Source organism: Canis aureus, chromosome X, assembly GCF_053574225.1.
Source record: "Canis aureus isolate CA01 chromosome X, VMU_Caureus_v.1.0, whole genome shotgun sequence".
Classification (NCBI taxonomy): Eukaryota; Metazoa; Chordata; class Mammalia; order Carnivora; family Canidae; genus Canis; species Canis aureus.
Window position 1 is genome coordinate 31,340,369 of NC_135649.1, and position 23,363 is coordinate 31,363,731.

Genomic DNA, 23,363 nt, shown 5'->3' on the forward strand with positions numbered 1-23,363 from the left:
ACATCCTGAGAGCTTAAAGGAGTGGGGTAGTGGGAAGCCAGTAATTGGCAGGAGTTTTGATTTCTCCCACCCCCCACAACAACTACCATAATGCCTCAGACACTACCTCCCTCCCCAGCAAACTTCAGTTTTTCAGACCCCTTCGGTCTGTTCTCAGAAACCTCAGGTGGTTTCTGCATCTGTTGACCTTAAAAAACAAAAGAGCCAGTTATTTTACCAGCAAAATGAGTTTATTCAGAAATAGCAGAAGAATGATAATTCAAGACAAGCAAACTAAGGCAAACCCAGAAAACAGGAGAGGGGCTTAATTTACAGGGGAAAAGAGGAAGTTGGGAGGGGCTGTTTCACTGAGTTCTTACTGGCTGGGCTGTTGCTGGGCAAGAAATTCTTCCTTCCTCTGGCTGGGGTACATAAAGTAAGCTGCATCCTGCTGGGAAATGGGAGAGGCTTCTTACAGCAAGTAGTAATACATGAGAGCTCCCCCTTCAGGGCTTCCTGACTCCATCTTAAATGAGGTTTCCTTTATTTTCGCATTTCTCCCTTTCGATCAAGGTCTTTCTTCAAAAAGGATTCCTAATCAAAAGTCAGGGTTGTGCTGGTTTTTTTTTTTTCATATTTAGTGGATTTGTCCCCTTGGTGTCAGAAAGGACTCTTCCTGGTTGTCATGTCCCATATCAGGGAAAGTACATAGATTGGAAACCCCTGAGGTCACATATGAGTATGGGGAAGGGTAGGAGGGAGAACTATCAGGCACTTCCCATCTGAGATAAATGTTGAAGATCATCTTGAAGTGCTAAGCTTGCATCATCCTATTTGGGCACATAGTTTCTACAAAGGTTTGAGAGGCAACAGGTATAAAGCTTAAAAATGATTATACAGGTGAGCCTGGGTGGCTCAGCTGGTTAAGCGTCCAATTCTTGATCTCAACTCAGATCTTGATCTCAGGGTCATGGATTCAAGCCCCACACTGGACTTTATGCTGGGCATGGAGCCTACTTAAAAAAATGATCATACAGAGGGGATGCCTAGCTGGCTCAGTCAGTAGAGTTTACAACCCTTGATCTCAGAGTTATAAGTCTGAACCACACATCAGGTGCACAGATTATTTAAAAATAAGATCTTTTAAAAATAATTATATAGAATAAGATGAGGAGAACTTCTGGAAGGAACCATCCCACCTAAAGTGGTCTTTTCTAAAAGCCTTGCAGGGGCACCTAAGTGGCTCAGTCAGTTGAGCATCAGTCTCTTGGTTTCAGCTCAGGTCATGATCTTGCAGTTGTGGGATCGAGCCCCAAGTCAGGCCCCACCCTCAGTATGGAGTCTGCTTCAGACTCTTTCTCTCCCCCTCTGCCTCTCTCTGCTTGCTTGCTTTCTCTTGCTTTCTGTCACACACTCTCTCTCAAATAAATAAAACTCTTTCTAAAAAGCCTTGCAAAGAGGAGTTAGCTCGTTTGTATTTCCCTTGGGTGCAGGGGAACAAATAATAAATAGGGAAGAACGAATCAAAATTTCTGGTGTCAGATCCAATAGTCAGAAAGGTTCTGCTTTTGCAATAGATTAGACCATGAAAGAAAGAGGAGAAATATGGTTTAAGAACCAACAGCAAGAAAAAGGTATACAGGTCTGGTCCAGTCATCTTGAGAAAGCTGTCTCCTTTGGCTGTCGTTTGCTTCAATTCCTGGAAATCTTTAATTCCAGGTATGCAGTTGGTGTGCAGATCTAATCAGGGTTTTGTGCTTCCTTAAGGTGTGACACATGGGGGTGGGGGGATGCCTGGATGGCTCAGATGGAGGAGCATGCGACTCTTGATCTCGGTGTTATGAGTTCAAGCTCCACATTGGATGGAGAGATGATTTAAGAAGTTAAATCTTTAAAGAAAAAAGAAAAAGATGTGACACATGGCTCCAAGAATCATTCCTTGGAGTTTGGCAGCACAGGGGTTGGTTAACAGTACCTGATAGGGGCCTTTCCAACAGGGTTGAAGAGGGTCTTTCTGGAGATATCTTTTCCAATAGATGAAATCTCTGGACTGTGATATTTGAAGTCTTTGTCTCCGGGGAATGCACTGTGGAAAGATTGTTCTACTAAAGCATGGTTATTCTCAACAGAAGCAATTAGGTCTTTGCAATATTGAAGTATATCCCCCTTTACCATTTGTGGATCAGAAGAAGCAGGAGCCAACTACACTGGCCATCTTGTGATTATCTCAAAGGGTGAGAGTTTATAGGTTCCAAAGAGGTAGACCTAATAAGTAGGAAAACTAACAGCAGGGCTTTTTGCCAGAGTATTTGAAGGATCTCTACAAATTTTGCTTAATGGTACCATTAGTATGTTCGACTCGCCCTGAGGATAAAGGGTAGTAAGCACAGTGGAAGTTTTGTAACAATGGCCTAACAGCACAAACCTGCTGAAGCAAGTCCCCTGGTCACTATGAAGTTTGAAAGGGGATTACCCTGGTAGGGATGATCTTTTCTAGTAGGATTTTAGCCACAAAAATAGTCCATTGATAAAACATACAAATCATTACAAAGACATATTTATAGGCATGAGATGAGGGAAGTTGAATAAAACACTTCTGCCAAACTTTGGTCCATCGGGCAACTTAAAGTGTCCAGGAGCGGTGTAGACAAGTTTCCTTGAATTATATTTCAGGCAGGTGGGGCAAGCAAAGCAGTCACTCCATGGTCTTGTAAATATTTACTCACTAGTATTGGCTCAAAAGGTTTTCATTTTTCTCAGCAGACCAATGACTGGATACATATACCCTAGTCAGTAATGGGAACTTTAGAGTCTCTGGCAGCACTGGATTATTATTTGGCCCAACCTAGAGTTTTCTTTTTTCAATCGAACCTACAGTCATTAGGTTTCCAATATTGTTTTTCCTTTCCTGGGGCTGATTGTTGGGCATCTCTAGTCAATTTTTCTAGATTATCATTTGAAAAGGGGAACATACCGTTGGACCATGACAGATTTGTTTGTTGGTTCCTTTGAGAGCAGCATCTATTGTGGAAATATCAACAAGGTGGTTTTCTCTGGTTTCCAAAGAATCCAGTTTGGAATGCATAGGGACCTTGATAATGGCCAAAGCACCTGGCAAGAGTATGGCATCTAATAATTCCTGAACATAAAGGCCATTTTTAATTTTGTCCCCACTAGAAGTAAGGAAGCCTCACTGTTTCTATAGCATTCCGAAGTCGTTATCTACTCCAAAGGCCTACCTGCTATCAGTATAGATATCTGCAGTTTTGCCCTTGGCTAAAATGTAGGTCTAAGCAAGAGCATATCATTTAGCCTGTTGGGCCGAGATAGCTGAGGGCAAAGGTGCTGCCTTGACAACTTCAAAAAAATTGTAATATAAGAAGTAGTGAGGGGATCCCTGGGTGGCTCAGTGGTTTAGCACCTGCCTTTGGTCCAGGGCGCGATCCTGGAGTCCCAGGATCGAGTCCCACGTCAGGCTCCTGGCATGGAGCCTGCTTCTCCCTCCTCCCGTGTCTCTGCCTCTCTCTCTCTCTCTCTTTCTCTATGTCTATCATAAATAAATAAATAAATCTTTTTTTAAAAAAAAAAGAAGTAGTGAAAGGGACCATAAGGGAAAGGAGGGAAACTGAGTGAGGGAAAATTAGAGAGGAAGACAAACCATGAGAGACTTTTAACTCTGGGAAACAAACAAAGGGTTGCAGAAGGGGAGGAGAGTGGAGGGATGTAGTGACTAGGTGACGGGCATTAAGGAGAGCACTTGATGGGATGAGCACTGGGTGTTATACTGTATGTTGGCAAGTTGAATTTAAATTTTAAAAAAATTTTAATAAAATAAAATTTAAAATTTTCTAAAAAAATTTTTTTAAATTGTAATAGCATAGCCAACATAATGTTTACTATTTTCACCTTTTAAATAAGAACTCTTGGTAAACCACCAAAAGTCTGCGTTATCCAAAGGCGTATTCTGTAAGCCATCATGAGGAGTCTAAGAATTATGAGGAGTATTGTCCACAAAGAAGGAAGAATGGTGGCAGGGTTAAGATTATTACAGCTAGAGAGTTTGGAATCCAATTTTGCACAGTAACCAGCTAGCCTGAGAAAACCTTATAATTGGGGTAGTTTGGGGAAGTTCAGAATGCCATGAAGCCTATTTGGATCTACAGGTGTAGCCTTTGTTCTGAACTCAGGTGCTGCAAATATCAAACCAGAGTCTGAACAAACTGTAGTTTTTCCTTGGAAACTTTGTGTCCCTTTAAGGCTAACAGCCTAAATGGATGGATGCTGTCCCTGCAAAGACACCTGAGAAGGGGATAAGAGAAGCAAGCTGCCTAAGTATTGTAATAAAGCAGAACTTCCAGGTAATTTAGTATTTCCAAATCCACTTTCAAGGTTTGGGAGAAGTAGGAAAGACTGAGCAAAACCCACGGGTATTACCATCCAGGTACACTGCATTCTTTCCCCAAAAGGCAAAGGGATAATCTATTGGCTTTATCCACAGAGAAATCAATCACAGTGAAAAATTTGATGGAAAAAATAAAAGATACTGAAGGGTCATCTGATTCACCTAGTTGGCAATTTCAGTTGTTGCTATCAAATTCTAGAATTATCTCCCCCTTTCAGGAGGAAAAAAAGTCCAATACATTATTTTTCTAAGAAATCTCAGCCCCCAAAAATGAATGGGGCAGATGAACTAAGAAGAAAGGAATAAGTATCTCTTAAAGGAAACAAGAAGGAATTGGTTTAAAGATAGAAACCTGTTGAGTTTTGTGAGAGATCCCCACTACTTGAACCATTCCAGTACTTTGAGCAGGGGCTGTTTAATAAGAGTGAGGATGAACACGGAGAGTGTACCTCCAGTATTGATAAGGACACAGAGACATTCATCCCTAATCTAGAAAGTTTTTTCTCCAAGCTGGTGGAGAGGAAGGATTGGGAAAAGCTCCTGTAGTTCTTTGGAGTCCTGTAGCTAGGAGTTTGGAGGGACCTGGAAAGGCTTGTTGGAGGGCTGAAGGCATCTAGAATGCTTCCACTTGGCACAATCTTTCTTCCAATGTCCTGGTTTTTTGCAACAATGGCAGAGACCAAGAGGGGGTTGGTTTTATTTCAGGGGCCCTCCATTTGTTGGAGTTGAAAATTAAGGATTTTAGTGGTCTTCCTTATAGTTGAATTCTCTGGGGTGTGGGTGGGCCACATTGCTAAATTAACCAAATCTCAAGTAGACAGTTTCCCATTCCATCCTCATCCTTTAACTACAAGGGAAAAATACCAGTTCAGCTCTTTAATGAACACAGAATTGAAGGGTAGCTGAATGGATTTGACACTCATAGAAAGGCCAGAATTTTCCTTAAAAATAATTTGGAGATGACTGTAATAGTTGTGCACAGGTTCACTGGGTTTCTGAGTGCAAGCCTCAATCTTATTTCAATCAACAGGTTTTAGGAGAGCCCTAGAGACTGCCAGGTGAAGCTGTTTAGTAATTGCCCAGACTGATCATATAACAAGGCATGGGGTTGGTCTCTCATTTAAAGTTCTAAAGAGGGGTACCTGGGTGACTTAGTCGGTTAAGCATCTGCCTTCCGCTCAGATCATGATCCCAGGGTTCTGGGATCGAGCCCACGTCAGGTTCCCAGCTCACAGGAGAGCCTGTTTCTCCCTTTCCCCTCTGTTTGTGCTGGCATACTCTCCGTGCACGCGTGTGCGCACACACACATACACGCTCCCTCGCTTGAGCTTGTTCGTGCTATCTCTCTCTCAAATAAATAAAGTATTAAAAAAATAAAGTTCTAAAGATTTTTCAGGATCATTCCAATTAGCTGTTTTCATCCAGTGCTGGGCCTGGTCTTCGCCAACAAGTGCTGGGCCTGGTCTTCGCCAACAAGCATGTGAACTAGCTGATACAAATCTGAGGAACCTGGTTGGTAGGTCTGGATGACTGTATAAAATTCCTTGGCAAATCTATGAGGATCTTCAGTAACTCCAAGAAAATATTTGACTACAGCTCAGTTCAGCCTTAGTCCAGGGGACATGGGAAATTAGGGACTTAGCATCAGGATCCTCCAAGAGTAATTTTAAAGGGGCAGGTTCTAATGGGTTCAGAGAAGGGAGATGTTGAGAAAAGGGGAAGCTTACTGTGAGACCCAGAATGAGGAAGCAGAGGGCATAAAAGATATAGGGCTGGAGACAAAGAGGGCAGGAGACAAAGAGAGAAGCCTGAAAAGTTTTGTTTTGTTTTGTTTTGTTTTGCATTCTTTCAATGGTTTGTTCACCTTGGTTAATTTAAAATAGTATTTTATAAAGAGATGATTTTAGAGTCTTGTATACTCTTGGAAGCTTCAAGATATTAATTGAAATAGGTATCCCATTCAGTTCATTTTATTTTAGAGCTTGCTTTCTTTCTTTCTTTCTTTTCTTTCTTTCTTTCCTTTCTTTCTTTCTCTCTCTCTCTCTCTTTCTTTCTTTCTTTTCTTTTCTTTCTTTCTTTCTTTCTTAATTTTGGAGCTCCTAATTTGGTTCTAAGAAAAACAAGTTTGGGAAGATCAAAAGTTCCCCATAACAGCCACTGAGTCCTAAGTTATTTTTTGTTAAGTTGATCCAACTAGTTAAAAATGCACATGAGGAAGGACCATAGTTTTTAAATGTAAAACTGACTGGAATCCCAGAAGGAGGACCCTCCTGAGAGAATTAGCAGATTGAGAACCCATTACTCAAAACCAGAGATTCAGGAAACAGAAGAGTACTCACCAGGAAGGACGACGCTTTCATAAAACAAACAAACAAAAAAAATTAAACAGATCCCAAATAAAGTCGGAGAGCTCAACCAGAAGGAGGGAGCTCAGATCCGAGAGGAGACTTACCGAACTAAAAGAAAAAAGATGACTCACAGAAGCAGATAGCACAAGGCAATGAAGTGGGTACTTTACAGGATTCTGGGGGTTGTTGGTTCCTCTGGGGTTCACCACCCTTGGGTCCCATCTGGATCACCATATAATGTTGACCTTCAAAAACAAAAGAGCCAGTTATTTTACCAGCAAAATGACTTTATTCAAAAACAGCAGAGGAATTACAACTCAGAACAGGAAAACTACAATGAGTCACAGGCCAACCCAGAAAATAGAAGAGGGGCTTGCTCTCAAGGAGAAAGGAAGGGACGCATGTGTGGCTCAGCAGTTGAGCATCTGCCTTTGGCTTGGGGTGTTATTCTGGGGTCCTGGGATTGAGTCCTGCATCGGGCTTCCTGCAGTGGGTGGAAGTCATAAAACAAAAAAAGGCCTGCTTCTCCCTCTGCCTGTGTCTCTGCCTCTCTCTCTCTCTCTCTCTCTCTCTCTCTTTCTCTCTCATGAATAAATAAAATCTTTTTTAAAAATTAAAATAAAAAAGGAGGGAAAAGGAAGAAGCTGGGAGGAGCTGTTTTCCTGAGTTCTCACTGGCTGGGCTGTTGCTGAGCAAGGAGAAATTCTTCCTGCTGCTGGGGTCTTATAAGGTAAACTGCTTCCTCTTGAGGAAGGTAAAGTATGCTTCTTATAGCAAGTGGTAATATGTGAGAGCTCCCCCTTCAGGGCTTCCTCCCTGACTCCATTCTTAATTTTTCTTAAAGATTTTTTTTTTTTTTTTTTGAGAAAGGGAGAGTAAGCACATGCAGGGGAGGAACAGGAGAGAGAGAGAATCTCAGGCCGACTCTTCCCTATTTAGCATGGAGCTCGACTCAAGGCTCGACCTCATGACCCTGAGATCATGACCTGAGCCGAAATCAAGAGTTGGAAGCTTAACCAACTGAGCCACCCAGGCGCCCATCACCCCCACACACTCCATTTTAAATGAGGTTTATTTTCACACATCCCACTTTAGAGCCTCTGAACTTTTCCCAAGTTCTTCCTCCCAATCAAAATGTACCTGTCTATCCCCTGAAGGCCATACTCTGTATCAGGGTTCAGTGATACAATTCAGGGTTAAAGCACACTAATATTTTGATGATTTTGTTTCCCACATGCCCCACATAAGAGTTTCAAGGAACGTATTAGGAAGGATATTAAATCAGCAAATATTTTTTAATGTATTTTTTAAGACTTTATTTATTTATTCATAGAGATGCAGAGAGAGAGAGAGAGAGGCAGAGGCACAGGCAGAGGGAGAAGCAGGTTCCATGCAGAGAGCCTGACGTGGGACTCGATCCCAGGACTCCAGGATCATGCCCTGGGCTGCACGCGGCGCTAAACCGCTGCGCCACCGGGGCTGCCCTAAATCAGCAAATATTTTTTAGGGACCTAGTGTGAACCCAGCATGGGGCTAGATCCTATAGCACTGTATCAAGGAACAGAAAAATTGCCACCAGGGTGCCTGGGTGCCTCGGTCAGCTAAGCATCAGACTCTGATTTCAGCTCAGGTGGTGACCTCAGAGTTGTGAGATCAAGCTCCACGTCAGACTCTTCTCTCCCTTCCTCATTCTCCCTCTGCCCTTCCCCCTGCTCACAATCTCTAATAATTAAAGTCTTTAAAAAATACTTTTTGGGAAAAAAAAAAGAAAAATCGCCAAAGTGGATCTACAGCATACAACCAGTTGCTACCATTATCAACAAAAAACATGCTCTGGAAAAACAGAGATGGAACATTTATACAACCTTTCTGGCAAGCTTTTTAGCCAAATGTAGAAAAAGCTTTAAAAATTTACATATTCCTTGACCCATAATTTTACTCCTAAGAATTTATACTAAGGTTGGGCAGCCCGGGTGGCTCAGCAGTTTAGCACTGCCTTCAACCCAGGGTGTGATCCTGGAGACCCAGGATCGAGTCCCACATCAGGCTCCCTGCGTGGAGCCTGCTTCTCCCTCTGCCTGTATCTCTGCCTCTCTGTCTCTCTCTCTCTCTGTCTCTCATGAATAAATAAATAAAATCTTAAAAAAAAAGAATTTATACTAAGGAAGTAATCAGAGATATATAGAAAGATACAAGCACAATGATGTGTATTGCAGCATTACTGATAATACTGAAACAATCTAGGGATGCCTGGGTGGCTTAGATGATTAAGTATCTGCCTTTGGCTCAGGTCATGATCCCAGGGTCCTGGGATAGAGCCCTTCATCCCTGCTGAGCAGGGAGCCTGCTTTTCCTTCTCACTCTGCTGCTCCCCCTGTTTGTGCTGTCTTGCTCTCTCAAGTAAATAAATTAAATATTTTTTTAAAACACTGAAACAATCTATCCAAAATAGAGGGCTAGGTAAATATTCATTCCGTACCCATATGATAAAGTTTTATATATACATTAAAGTCCTATTAATACAAGACTCTTTTTTATTTTATTTATTTATTTATTTATTTATTTATTTATTTACTTACTTACTTTAATTGGAGTTCAATTTGCCAACATATAGCATAACACTCATCCCATCAAATGCCCCCATCAGTGCCCGTCACCCAGTCACCCCCACCCCCCCGCCCACCTCCCCTTCCACCACCCCTTGTTCGTTTCCCAGAGTTAGGAGTCTTTCATGTTCTGTCTCCCTTTCTGACATTTCCCACTTATTTTTTCTCCTTTCCCCTTTATTCCCTTTCACTATCTTTTATATTCCCCAAATGAATGAGACCATATAATGTTTGTCCTTCTCCAATTGACTTATTTCACTCAGCATAATAACCCTCCAGTTCCATCCACGTCAAAGCAAATGGTGGGTATTTGTCGTTTCTAATGGCTGAGGAATATTCCATTGTATACATAAACCACATCTTCTTTATCCACTCATCTTTCGATGGACACCGAGGCTCCTTCCACAGTGTGGCTATTGTGGACATTGCTGCTAGAAACATCAGGGTGCAGGTGTCCCGGCGTTTCACCGCATCTGTATCTTTGGGGTAAATCCCCAGCAGTGCAATTGCTGGGTCATAGGGAAGATCTATTTTTAACTCTTTGAGGAACCTCCACACAGTTTTCCAGAGTGAATGCACCAGTTCACATTCCCACCAACAGTGCAAGAGGGCTCCTCTTTCTCCACATCCTCTCCAACATTTTTTTTTTTTAGCTGGCTGGCCTACCAGGTCCTTTATGCAGTTGAATTTATAAGGGAACACCAAGGTAAGACAAGTAAAGTTCCAGTTTGAGGGCCTCCATCTCCCTCCCCTGAATCCTGATCCACTGGCTGCCAAAGCCGGAAGGGGTTTGGGATAGGGTGCTTGGTCACGGGAAAAGCTGCTATGGTTGGCCCAGCAGATGGGCAGAAGGGAAGGTTTCACTTCTTCACAATCTGAATGACATCCTCGTCCTCCAACGTATGGTCTTTACCCACTTTTTGAGGATTATGTTTCACAGACAGACCCCAGACCAAAGTGTATTTAAATTCTTTGATAAGATTTTTATGAATCTTCATGCAGAAATCCTCCACTGTAGTCTTGGAATAAGGCAGCACCACTGGAGATGTGTAATCAGGCAACTGGCCTTTGGGTTTGGTGTAAATCCTCACTAGTTTCATGGCCAATGGTCAGCTGGTGAAGATGCTGCTTTATACAGAGGTCACTCGTTATCTGGATTTCAAAGTGACTGAAGGGAGCTTTGTCTACAAGGGAGGAAAAATCTACAAGGTTCCTTCCACTGAAGCAGAAGCCCTGGCATCTAGCTTAATGCGACTGTTTGAAAAACGTCGCTTCAGAAAATTCCTAGTATATGTTGCCAACTTTGATGAAAAAGATCCCAGAACTTTTGAGGGCATCGATCCTAAGAAGACTGCCATGCGGGAGGTGTACAAGAAATTTGACTTGGGACAAGATGTCATAGACTTTACTGGCCATGCCCTGGCACTTTACAGGACCAATGACTATTTAGATCAGCCATGTTGTGAAACCATTAATAGGATTAAACTTTACAGGGAGTCTCTGGCAAGATATGGCAAAAGCCCGTACCTCTACCCACTGTATGGCCTTGGGGAGCTGCCGCAGGGATTTGCAAGGCTAAGGGCTATTTATGGTGGCACCTACATGCTCAATAAACCCATTGAAGAAATCATTGTGCAAAATGGCAAAGTGATTGGTGTGAAATCTGAAGGAGCGGTTGCTCGCTGCAAGCAGCTCATCTGTGACCCCAGCTATGTCAAAGACCAGGTAGAGGTGGGCCAGTTCATCAGGGTTATCTGCATTCTCAGCCACCCCATCAAGAACACCAATGACGCCAACTCCTGCCAGATCATCATCCCCCAGAACCAGGTCAATCGGAAGTCAGACACCTACATGTGCATGATCTCTGCACACAATGTGGCCACGCAAGGGAAGTACATCACCATAGTGAGCACGACGGTGGAGACCAAGGAACCCGAGAAGGAAATCAGACCAGCTTTGGGGCTTCTGGAACCAATTTAACAGAAATTCGTTAGCATCAGCGACCTCCTTGTACCCAAAAACCTGGGGACGGAAAGCCAGATCTTCATTTCCCGCACGTACGATGCTACAACTCACTTTGAGACCACCTGTGACGATATTAAAAACATCTACAGGAGGATGACGGGCTCCGAGTTTGACTGTGAGGAAATGAAGCGCAAGAAGAACGACATCTACGGGGAAGACTAGGAGCAGTGCACGTACTCATCTCGCTAGGACAGACTCTGGCAAATGACGCATACTGTATGCCCCGGATAGCGTAGGCCTGCTGCTGTAATCCGCACCGCGATTGCAGGGCGCTGTACCAGTAAATACTCCTGCCCTTTCTAATATCATGTAGGAACGTGTCTCACGGCCGGGCGGCTCCGCACCGGCAGGTCACCGCGTCTGCTCACCTTAGCCAGCCCAAGGCTCTGCATGGCCGCCGCTAGGCTGGGGAGAACAGCACGCTCTGGGCTCCTCCCCCTTTTCCTCCCCTACATCGGTGGCTTGGCCCAGCTCTGGCCCTCGTGGCTGGGTCCCTCTCGGCCATTGGTGCTTAGGGCACCCCCGCCCTAGCCTCCTGGCCCTAATCCACCCGAGCTCACTGAGCTCAGTCGACAGAATGGCTTCCCCTTATCATCCAGAACTTGGAGACCTAATTGGGGTCTCCTCTGCATTTGGTCATCTCTGTTTTGACTTCTTAACTGCAGTGACTAGCTGCGGCTGCTCAGGTCCCCACCCTGCCCCTTCGTGCCCTGTCGTCTGCCCCCTACACATACCATCCACACATCTGGACACACCAGTCCTTCTACTCGAGCGTTTTTACCACCTGTCCTCAGCTGTGAAGGTAGGATTAGGGCTACTTAACTTCCATTCCCACTTCTCTACAAACTAGGGGGTCAGGGACACGAGCAGCCAGCTCCCTTGTCGAATTCTGTCGTCAAGGGTTCATTTAGCACTGTTTCCTTCACATCCACTTCCCCGTCGGTGTCAGGCCGCCTCTTCCAAGCTCCCCTTGCCTGCAGAACGTTGTCTGGTCCTAGCTGTGGTTCCCGTCGCTCCCTCCTCACCCCCTCGGTTAACCTTGTACCTGTCTCATGTATGATCACATCACCAAAGGGGGGGGGGGGGTCAATAAGGACTTCTTTATTTTTATTTTTATTTTTTTTGTTGCCATTTTGTAATCGTATAAAAATAGTAGACAAACTGCTTAATGGTTGGGGCTCACCTCCCTGCTCTCAGTCGTGATCTTGATCTTCTTTTACCTGTACAAGAACAAAGGCAGCTACGTCACCTACGAACCTGCAGAAGGCGAGCCCAGCGCCATCCTCCAAATGGAGAGTGACTCAGCCAAGGGCAGGGACAAGGAGGAGTATTTCATCTGATGATTCCCGGGCCCCGAGGAGCTCATTCAGGCTCTAGTGCTAACACACTATTTATTAGGTGAAAGTTTTATCTGAAGCCAGTGAGAAGCATCGACTGATACGAGCAAACCTGAGCTCCTTCTAGGACACAGGCCCAAATGCCAATATGACTGATGCCAGGGACCCAGGGAAAGCTATTTATGGGGTCTCTAACCAGGCCTTTGTAGTATAGCTGGTTTCTGCGGCTACCCAACGAGGTGGAACGACACCAGGCCACCATGAGTTATGTGCCCAGTCATCTTCAGTTTTCAAGGTCGAAGGGAAGGAGAGTTAGGCCCACTGGCTGCTTCTCTGTCCCCTGCCTGGTCAAATAGTGACAGCCTGAGCAGAAATAGTGTGTAGAAAAGTTCTTCCCAGGTGCTGGATACCATGGTAAAAGGCTAAGTGAGGGGGGGGGGCAGGAGACTAAAGACCCCACCCCCTGATGAATGTGCTGTATCTCATCTGAGCCCTTCCTTTCCATTATTCCCCAACCACCTTATACTGATGCTATTTTTATCACAATTAAAAATGTTCATTGGTAAAGAAAAAAAAAAAACAAAAACAGCCTTTCCTGCCTTGTTAATTTTCCCCATTCTCACTGGTGTGAGGTGGTATCTCATTGTGGTTTTGATTTGTATTTCCCTGATGGCAAGTGATGCGGAGCATTTTCTCATGTGCTTGTTGGCCATGTCTAGGTCTTCCTCTGTGAGATTTCTGTTCATGTCTTTTGCCCATTTCAGGACTGGATTGTTTGTTTCTTTGCTGTTGAGTTGAATAAGTTCTTTATAGATCTTGGATACTAGCCCTTTAACTGATACGTCATTTGCAAATATCTTCTCCCATTCTGTAGGTTGTCTTTTAGTTTTGTTGACTGTTTCTTTTGCTGTGCAGAAGCTTTTAATCTTGATTAAGTCCCAATAGTTCAATTTTGCTTTTGTTTCCCTTGCCTTCATGGATGTATCTTGCAAGAAGTTGTTGTGACCAAGTTCAAAAAAGGTGTTGCCTGTGTTCTCCTCTAGGATTTTGATGGAATCTTGTCTCATATTTAGATCTTTCATCAATTTTGAGTTTATCTTTGTGTATGGTGTAAGAGAATGGCCCAGTTTCATTCTTCTGCATGTGGATGTCCAATTTTCCCAGCACCATTTATTGAAGAGACTGTCTTTTTTCCAGTGGATAGTCTTTCCTTCTTTATTTTTTTAAGATTTTTATTTATTTATTCATGAGAGACACAGAGAGTAAGAGGCACAGACAGAGGCAGAGGGAAAGGCAGGCTCCATGCAAGGTGCCTGACCTGGGATTCGATTCTGGGTCTCCAGGATCATGCCCAGGGCTGAAGATGGCACTAAACCGCTGAGCCACCCAGGCTGCCCCAATACAAGACTCTTTAAAGAAAGGGAACATCTATTGCTGATTGTGAAAATTTTTTAGTTTCATACATAGAAAAAGACTGGAAAGATATATGTTAAATGTTGAAGAAAACAGTTATCTCAAATGACAGGATAATTAATGACCTTTTTTGAGCTACATGTTCTAAATTTTCCACAAGAAACATTCTTTTTTAATTGGGAAAAAACAATGAAACTATTTTTTAAATTTAATATTCCCTGAGGACTGTTTGTCTTCCTTATAACATCAAAGAATAACTATATTCCCAGCTTCTCCTAATGTAGCCATTTATAGTTTTGCATTTGTAAATGTGTCTAATATTTTTAATCCTTTTGGCTTCTGGTTAGTAACTTGTCCTATTATTTTTTTGAAATAATTATACATTCAATGAAGCTTGCAAGAAATGTTTAGGGAAGTCCCATGCACTGTTTCCTCAGCAGTCCCCAATGTGGCAAAACCGAGAAACTGACATTAGTACAATCCTCAGTGCTTATTCAGATTTCACCAGTATACATGTATTCATTTGTGTCTGGGTGTTGTGTGTGGGTGGGTGTTTAGCTCTATATAATTCTATCAGATGTATAGCCTTGCATAACCACCACCACAATCAAAATCTAGAACATTTTCATCACAACAAGGATCTCTCATGTTGCACTCTTTAAAAAGATTTTATTTATTTGAAAGAGAGAGAGAGAGCATGAGCAGGGTGAAGAGCAGAGGGAAAGGAACAAGCAGACTCCATGTGGAGCATGGAGTCCAACATGGGGCTTGAGCCCACGACCCTGATTTCAGCTCAAGAGTCAGATGCTTAACCAGTTGAGCTACCCAGGCTCTCGTATGTTGTACTTTCATTGCCACACTTACCTGCCTCCCTCTCCAATTCCTCAACCCTTATTAACCACTGAACATCCTTCCATCACTATAATTCTGTCATTTCAAGAATGAGATTAGCCTTTTCAACTCAGAATAATTGTCTAGAGATTTTATCCAGGTTGTCACAAGTGTCAATTGTTCCTTTTTCTTGCTAAGTAGTATTCCTAGGTATGAATATACCTGTTTGTGTAACCATTCATTTCCTGAAGGACATCTGGGTTATTTCCAGTTTTGGGCTATTACAAATAAAATTTCTATGGACATTTACATTTTACTGTTTTTTTTAATTCTTTTTTTTTAATTTTTATTTATTTATGATAGTCACAGAGAGAGAGAGAGAGAGGCAGAGACACAGGCAGAGGGAGAAGCAGGCTCCATGCACCGGGAGCCTGATGTGGGATTCGATCCTGGGTCTCCAGGATCGCGCCCTGGGCCAAAGGCAGGCGCCAAACCGCTGCGCCACCCAGGGATCCCTTTTTTTAATTCTTAATTTGTGGGGCACCTGAGTGGTTCAGTGGTTGAGCATCTCCCCTTGGCTCAGGTCATGATCCCAGAGTCCCAGGATCGAGTCCCATATCAGGCTCCCTGCAGGGAGCCTACTTCTCCCTCTGCCTATGTCTCTGCCTCTCTCTCTCTCTCATGAATAAATAAAATCTTAAAAAAAATAAAAATAAATTCTTAATTGGTTACCCAAGAATCCAAGAAAGCCTCCTCCTCCTGTATACTAGAACCTATTGAACAAATCCATGTTTACCTTACTAATATTGGCAGTTTTATGAATAACAAGCTAGAGTAAGAAAAAAACATGGAGTTATACCATATTTTCTCTGTGAATCATACTTTTTAATATATTTGCCTCTGCCTCTTAACTATGAACTATGTGGAGGCAGGGACCATGACTAAATTGCCTCTACTCCTAGGGCAGGGCATAGGGCAAAGACCAGGTGTTTAGAAAATGTTAGGATCTCGGGCAGCCCAGGTGGCTCAGCGGTTTAGCGCTGCCTTCAGCCCAGGGCGTGATCCTGGAGACCTGGGATCGAGTCCCACATCGGGCTCCCTGCATGGAGCCTGCTTCTCCCTCTGCCTGTGTCTTTGCCTCTCTCTCTCTGTGTGTGTCTGTCATGAATAAATAAAAAAAAAAAAAAGAAAATGTTAGGATCTCTAGGGGGAGGGTGAGGCCCAAGGGATACATGTTTTATGACAAATTCCACAGATATAATAGGCAGTCAGGGTTAAGAATTGCCATTTAGCTGGATAAACAAGTATGTTAAGGAGAAGAAGGAAAGCTCATGTTAGAAGAAAGCAGACTCAGGACTGCAAGGATATGGGGGTGCAAGGCAGCAGTACTAATGTTCTATCATCTTTTTCCACCTTACAGAGTTTTCTGCAACCAGATTAACCTCTAGACTGAATGGTATAAAATCAGTAATTTCTAGCACTATGTTTGAGAAGTGCTATATTGCATCCCTGTATCTGACTGGGCCAAACAAAACAGCCTGCATTTGTTCTGTTAGGTTTTACTTATTTGAAAGGAGGCTCCACACATCTTTGTGGCCACAGACACCTTGAAGAGTATGATGGAAAAAGCTTTTGGTGATATGAATTACCTTGAGATGCTTATTTGTTTAGATGGCATAATTATGTCTGGCAGAGCTTTGGAGAACAATGGCTCCTTGTATTACTGGATCACCTGGGTAATAGTCTAAAACTGTCCCTTGACAGGCCTGCTAGACCTCAATAAAATACGATGGACATATAAAATCATAACAGGGGCTGGACAGACTCTGGAAATGTCACTGACTGGTCAGGCCCCAACATTTTAAAACATTAAAGGGGATTCAACAGACACTACAGGAGCTGGCTGAAGGGTTGTTCAAGGATTGCAAAACCCTTCAAGGAGTTAGCCCATGGTGATCAGATCAGAAGTGGAGCACACACAAGTTGAAGAAGGAAGGGAGGGCAGCCCGGGTGGCTCAGTGGTTTAGCGCCGCCTTCAGCCCAGGGCCTGATCCTAGAGACCCAGGATCGAGTCCCATATCAGGCTCCCTGCATGGAGCCTGCTTCTCCCTCTGCCTGTGTCTCTGCCTCTCTGTGTGTCTCTCATGAATAAATAAAATCTTTAAAAAAAACTATTAAAAAAAAAGAAGAGGATGGGGATACAGGTCAAAATACCAGGGCCTGGCAGTCAGGAAGACTTGTGCTTGGGGCACAACTATGTTGCATATCAGAATAAAGCTGCCCTGGTGGCAGGGAGGGGAGGAACCCCCAAAAGCAAACAAAGCAGTTTTCACCTAGGCAAACTGCTCTCATGCACCCTTCGTCTTGAGCTTTTGGAAACTGGCAGGCCACCTGGGTCAGGGATCTGTTTTAGCACATGTTGTCCTCTACCACCACAGCCTTTTATAAATTGATGGTAATTTTGAAGACTAGAGATCTGTGCTATGTCATAAAGACATAGAACTAAGGATAACCGCTGCATTTGCCAAGTAAGGTCTGTCAAGCTGGTGAAACTTGGGATCCAGTTTTAAAAATTGAGTCTGAAAAAAATAAATAAATAAATAAATAAATAAATAAATAAAAATTGAGTCTGTAGCACAAAGTGGACAGTTACAGGCAACACCCTCAGGTACTTGATGTCCTGGAAAGCAGAGCTTTGGAGCTGAAGGCAAGCCTGGGTTGACTGAGGAAAGGGCATCTCTTTTATGGTGTAGAGCTGAACTATTGGCAGAGTAAGGAAAGTGGGGAGGAAGGAGTCAGGTATAGGCTCAGTCTTTGGGATTGAGAAGACACCTGCAAAATGCTTTCCCTAAGCTTGCTTGGAGTCAAGTAACTCTAACTTAAGAAGGCGAGCCCTGCCTCACATTTTTTCACAGTCCCTCAAAATGCTTATTTCAGCTTCCACCTGCCCTGCTGAGATCTGCAGGCTATCACATTGATTGTTTTAAGGGTGTTGAATCACTCTTGCATCCCAGGGATAAATCCCACTTGGTCATGGTGAATAATCCTCTTAATGTACTGTTGAATCCTATTGGCTAGTATCTTGGTGAGAATTTTTGCATCCATGTTCATCAGGGATAGTGGTCTATAATTCTTTTTTTTAAGATTTTATTTATTTATTCATGAGAGATGCACAGAGAGTGGCAGAGACATTGGCAGAGGGAGAAGCAGGCTCCATGCAGGGAGCCTGATGTGGGACTCGATCCCAGGACTCCAGGATCACACCCTGAGCTGAAGGCAGATGCTTAACGGCTGAGCCACCCAGGCGTCAGTGGTCTATAATTCTTTTTGGTGGGATCTTTGTCTGGTTTTGGAATCAAGGTAATGCTGGCCTCATAAAACGAGTTTGGAAGTATTCCCTCCCTTTCTACCCTTCGAAACAGCTTTAGTAAAATAGGTATTATTTCTTCTTTAAACGTTTGATAGAATTCCCCTGGGAAGCCATCTGGCCCTGGACTTTTGTCTTGGGAGGTTTTTGATAACTGCTTCAATTTCTTCACTGGTTATTGGCCTATTCAGGTTTTCTATTTCTTCTTGTTCCAGTTCTGGTAATTTGTGGGTTTTCCAGAAATGCATCCATTTCTTCTAGATTGCCTAATTTGTTGGCATATAGTTGCTCATAATACGTTTTTAAAATCATTTGTATTTCCTTGGTATTGGTTGTGATCTCTTTCATTTGTGATTTTATTGAGTCTTTTTTCTTTTTAATAAGACTGGCTAGGGGTTTATCTATCTTATTAATTCTTTCAAAGAACCAGCTCCTGGTTTTGTTGACCTGTTCTACAGTTCTTCTGGTCTCTATCTCATTGAGTTCTGCTCTAATCTTTATTATCTCTCTTCTGCTGCTTGGTTTAGGCTTTATTTGCTGTTCTTTCTCCAATTCCTTTAGATGAGAGGTTAGCTTGTGTATTTGAGTTTTTTTTCCCTATTTTTTGAGGGATGTTTGTATTGCGATGTATTTCCCTCTTAGGACTGCTTTGCTGTATCCCAAAGATTCTGAACCCTTGTATCTTCATTCTCATTAGTTTCCTCAAGAAGTTATACATAAAGCTACCCTATGACCCAGCAATTGCACTACTGGGTATTTACCCCAAAGATATTGATGTAGTGAAACGCCGGGACACCTACACCCCAATGTTCATAGCAGCAATGTCCACAATAGCCAAACTGTGGAAGGAACCACGATGTCCTTCGACAGATGAATGGATAAAGAAGATGTGGTCTATAGATACAATGGAATATTACTCAGCCATTAGAAATGATGAATACCCACCATTTGCTTTGACATGGATGAAACTAGAGGGTATTATGCTGAGTGAAGTAAGTCAATCAGAGAAGGACAATCATCATATGGTTTCACTCATACGTGGAATATAAAAAATAGTGAAAGGGATTATAAGGGGAACTGAGTGGGAAAAATTAGAGAGGGAGACAAACCAGAGTTTCCTAACTCTGGGAAACAAACAAAGGGTTGTAGAAGGGGAGGTGGGCGGGGGGTTAGGGTAACTGGGTGATGGGCACTGAGGAGGGCACTTGATGGGATGAGCACTGGGTGTTATACTATATGTTGGCAAATTGAATTTAAATTTTAAAAATGTAAAATAAAATGAAATAAAATAAAATCTTAAAAAAAAGAACTGGCATGATCCAGGCATATGCCCTGGGGGTCTACCTTTCTTGAAGAAAAAGGTACCATGGCAGCCCAGGTGCTAACAGCCACATTTGACATCAACAAAATAGTTTAAAAGGTCAGTGTTGCCCAAAAAGCAGGACGGGTAAAAGGAAGGAAGGAAGAGCACGGTTCTTTAGTGTTAATGCAATGGGCCCTCAGTGGCAACTGTGAGTATGGCCATGAAGAGGCCAGTAGATTATCATTATTACCATAATTTGTTGACTACTATACATTTTCATCTGAAAGAAGACAGTTTTGGAAAGTGGGGAGCACACCATGAAGCTAGACAGACTCGGGGTTGGATCCTGGCTCTCCCCCATCTCTGCCAGCTTGGGCAAGCCAGTGCCCTCATCTGTGACATGAAACACTCCAAATGACTATCAATATTTAACTACATAGGAAGTGGTGGGTCAGCTTTTTTGGGGCCTGAAGCTCATACCATTTGGGTTAAGTAAGTTTTTTTTTAAAGTGGAAAATTAGGTATAATCCTGAATATCTATTTAGAATGTTACAATAAATGACAAGAAACTACAAGTTTTAAAAACTGACAAAAAACCACAAACATTACAAAATATTTAAAAAACGTTCTTTTTCGTTATATTATCTGGTACAACTCCTTGCTACCTTTTCTTTTCCTTTAAATATTTTATTTTAATTCAATTTGCTAACATATAACACTCAGTGCTCATCCCATCAAGTGCCCTCCTTAGTGCCTGTCACCCAGTTACCCTATCCCCCCCACTCTCCTCCCCTTCTGCAACCATTTGTTTCCCAGAGTTAGGAGTTTCTCATGGTTTGTCTCCCTCTCTAACTTTTCCCCAGTTTCCCTCCTGCTACCTTTTCTGTATTTTTTTGCCTGAATCTTTTGATCACCTCTTTGTCTGAAACCACTTTTGTACTATAATGTCTACAGAGAGAACAGGGAAACAATTTAGTTTTTCCCAAGAGTTTAGAAAGTTTTCTTTCGGTTTCCCAACCCATCACTGATTGATGTCACATAGATATTCTTGATTATTGTCAAATTTGGGAAATCTCTATCAAATATCAAATATCAAATCTCTATCATTTCTTGTATATATAAGCTCTAAGATTCTAGGCTATGTCAAGTTTTTTTATGTAATGACTAATCATAAATAAGCTCTAGAATTACTGCTTTAAAAGTGTTCCCACAAGTCATTTCTACACTGCTACAGCCACCAATAACTTAACTACATGCAGAAGTGATAGCAAACCACATAAATATATCCTGCTAACCCCAATTCCATGCATCTGAAACTCAACTTCTCTTTGGTTGGATCCCCCAAAACAATAGCTTCAGCAAAAACAGACCTTTCCATAGAAAGCAAACAAAGGCAGAAAATATTGAAGGAGCTAAAGTATTTTCTCGGTTGGATGAAGATAGAAAAACACTCATTTTTTTAATACATCTTGTGTTTTCACAAGTAGATTTAAAGTTAATAAAGGTATTCCCCTCCCATATACGTTTTAAGTAGTCTAGAGTTGTGAATTCCATTGACAGAATTTGGAAAACCACACCCCAGAAGAATGAAGCCTCAGATGAAACCTGCTGGAGCTAATCTAAGGCAGGAAAGCCTTCCCCACCACTGAATTCTAAACCTGTTCTGTGGCAAAAAGACTTTCTAAAGGAGGACAGCAAAGACAGAAATCCTAAAGGAAAAGATGGGACAGATTTAACCATACTAAACTTAAAAATATCTATGAGGTTAAAGCAAACAAAACCAAACAAAAAAAAACCTGGGGTGGGGTAGTATTTGCTACTCATATTATGAAGGATTGATAGCCCCAATACAGAAATCAATTAAAAATGTCAAAGCAATAGGAATCCAACAAGGAGAACTGGCAAAGAACATGAACAGGCCATTAACAGAGAAAGAAATACAAAAAGGCAAAAATTGAAACAACTGGCAAGGAGTTAGGAAAACCAAGCCCTCTTACCCTGCTGTTGGGAACATAAATTAGTTCACCATTATACAGGGCTATTTGACAATATAAAAATAACACTAGCATTTATAAGGACCTTGCTCTTTGCTAAGTACTCTGTGGAGGGCTTTGTACTGATTAACCTATTCAATTCTCTCAGTTTTACTGATATTCAATGTGCATCATTTGTAATAATGAAAAACTCAAGACCCTCAGATACCCAACAGTAGAGCTTGATTAAATGGATCATGGAACCTCTATACAATAGGATTGAAATGATCTATATTTACTACATGCAAAGCTCCCTAAAATATAATTAATTTAAAAAAAAAAAGCTACAGAAGAGAATATATGATATACCATTTCCATCGTATAAGAACTGTATGAATACTTGTCTACCTATGTATACATATATAGAATAATCTTGAGGATATATACCAAAAGGATAACAACAGTTGTTTCCAGGTGGTGAAATTTCAGATGATATTGATTTTCTGTCTTATTGTTTTCCATTAATGCCTTCTGAATCTTTGCTATCACTATTCCTGGACAGCAGGAATAAGGTCAGCTTGATGGGCAGAGACCCCATGCTATCACAAAGAGCTCCATGCTTACAAGAGCTCATGTTTAGTTTAATACTCTATTGTCACTATTTTGAAATTCTGAATAATTCATGAATAAGGGACCCCACATTTTCATTTTGCACTGGATCCTGCAGATTCTGTAGCTGGTCCTGTCAGGAGTACACTTTGCCTCTTCAGCTGTCATCCTGAAATGTGTTGTTCTGCAACCACCACCACTGTGAGAACTTGCTGTTTTCATTTTCCTTCCTTCATGCAAAAAGGAAAACTTCTGGGCAAGGAGGCTTTTGACTCATTTTTTCCACTGTCAGGAGGCTGATCAACCCTCTCCCTGGAAGAGGAAGGAAAGCTTCTAAGGACCAACTATTTTTCTTCCCGATTAGATTTTAGCTTTATACTCTCTCCCAGCCCCCAAATGGATGGATCACGAGTATCCCTTCCAGTATCTGCCTATACCTTACAAAATGCCAATCCTTGGGCAGCCCGGGTGGCTCAGCGGTTTAGGCCTGCCTTCGGCCCAGGGCATGATCCTGGAGACCCGGGATTGAGTCCCACGTCCGGCTCCCCGCATGGAGCCTGCTTCTCCCTCTGTCTGTGTCTCTGCCTCGCTCTCTCTGTGTCTCTCATGAATAAATAAATAAAATCTTTAAACAAAATTTTTTTTAAAAAGCCAATCCTGGCAGGGGAGAAACCTGTTCTGCTGAGTAACACAACCAATCCCAGCAACTACTCCAGCATCAAACACATATGCGTACATTACCTATGTTAAAGTCTTCAGGTATTCAGTAATGAGCCCGTGACCATAGCCATGAGATCTCCTTATAGTTTATTCCCACCAACTAAGCTTTTCACTGTCAGAAAGTTTCGTATAATCTTCTTTTTTTTTTTTTTTTTTTAAAGATTTTATTTATTTATTCATGATAGTCACAGAGAGAGAGAGAGAGAGAGAGGCAGAGACACAGGCAGAGGGAGAAGCAGGCTCCATGCAGGGAGCCCGACGTGGGATTCGATCCCGGGTCTCCAGGATCGCGCCCTGGGCCAAAGGCAGGCGCCAAACCGCTGCGCCACCCAGGGATCCCTCGTATAATCTTCTATTTGGAGATTTCACTGTGTATTCCTCCCTTTGGATATTTTGTAAAGATTTTTTTAAAAACTAGCCACTCCCCCCTTCCTAAGAAATCATGCTTTT

The 23,363-nt window shown here is 42.4% G+C and overlaps 1 protein-coding gene and 1 pseudogene across 8 annotated transcripts in view; one reads left to right on the forward strand and one right to left on the reverse strand.

Annotated features, from left to right (window-relative positions):
* Positions 1-208: 208 nt before the first annotated feature.
* LOC144308331 (uncharacterized) overlaps positions 209-23,363 on the reverse strand; it is a 33,895-nt gene continuing 10,740 nt past the window's right edge. For 3 of the 8 annotated variants that reach the window (XR_013374818.1, XR_013374819.1, XM_077888680.1), the window contains exons 2-4: positions 6,861-6,974; positions 1,955-2,065; positions 209-1,868 (exon numbers count right to left, since the gene is read on the reverse strand). Coding sequence is in view for 1 of the 8 variants with exons in the window: in XM_077888680.1 (XP_077744806.1) it covers positions 1,855-1,868; positions 1,955-2,065; positions 6,861-6,974 (239 nt within the window). In the remaining 7 variants the exon portion in view is untranslated. Of the gene's footprint in view, positions 1,869-1,954; positions 2,085-6,833; positions 6,975-23,363 lie in introns of all 8 variants that reach the window. The other 5 variants (XR_013374815.1, XR_013374814.1, XR_013374813.1 and 2 more) reach the window with 3 other exon arrangements.
* LOC144308328 (rab GDP dissociation inhibitor beta pseudogene) lies at positions 10,434-11,730 on the forward strand (annotated as a pseudogene).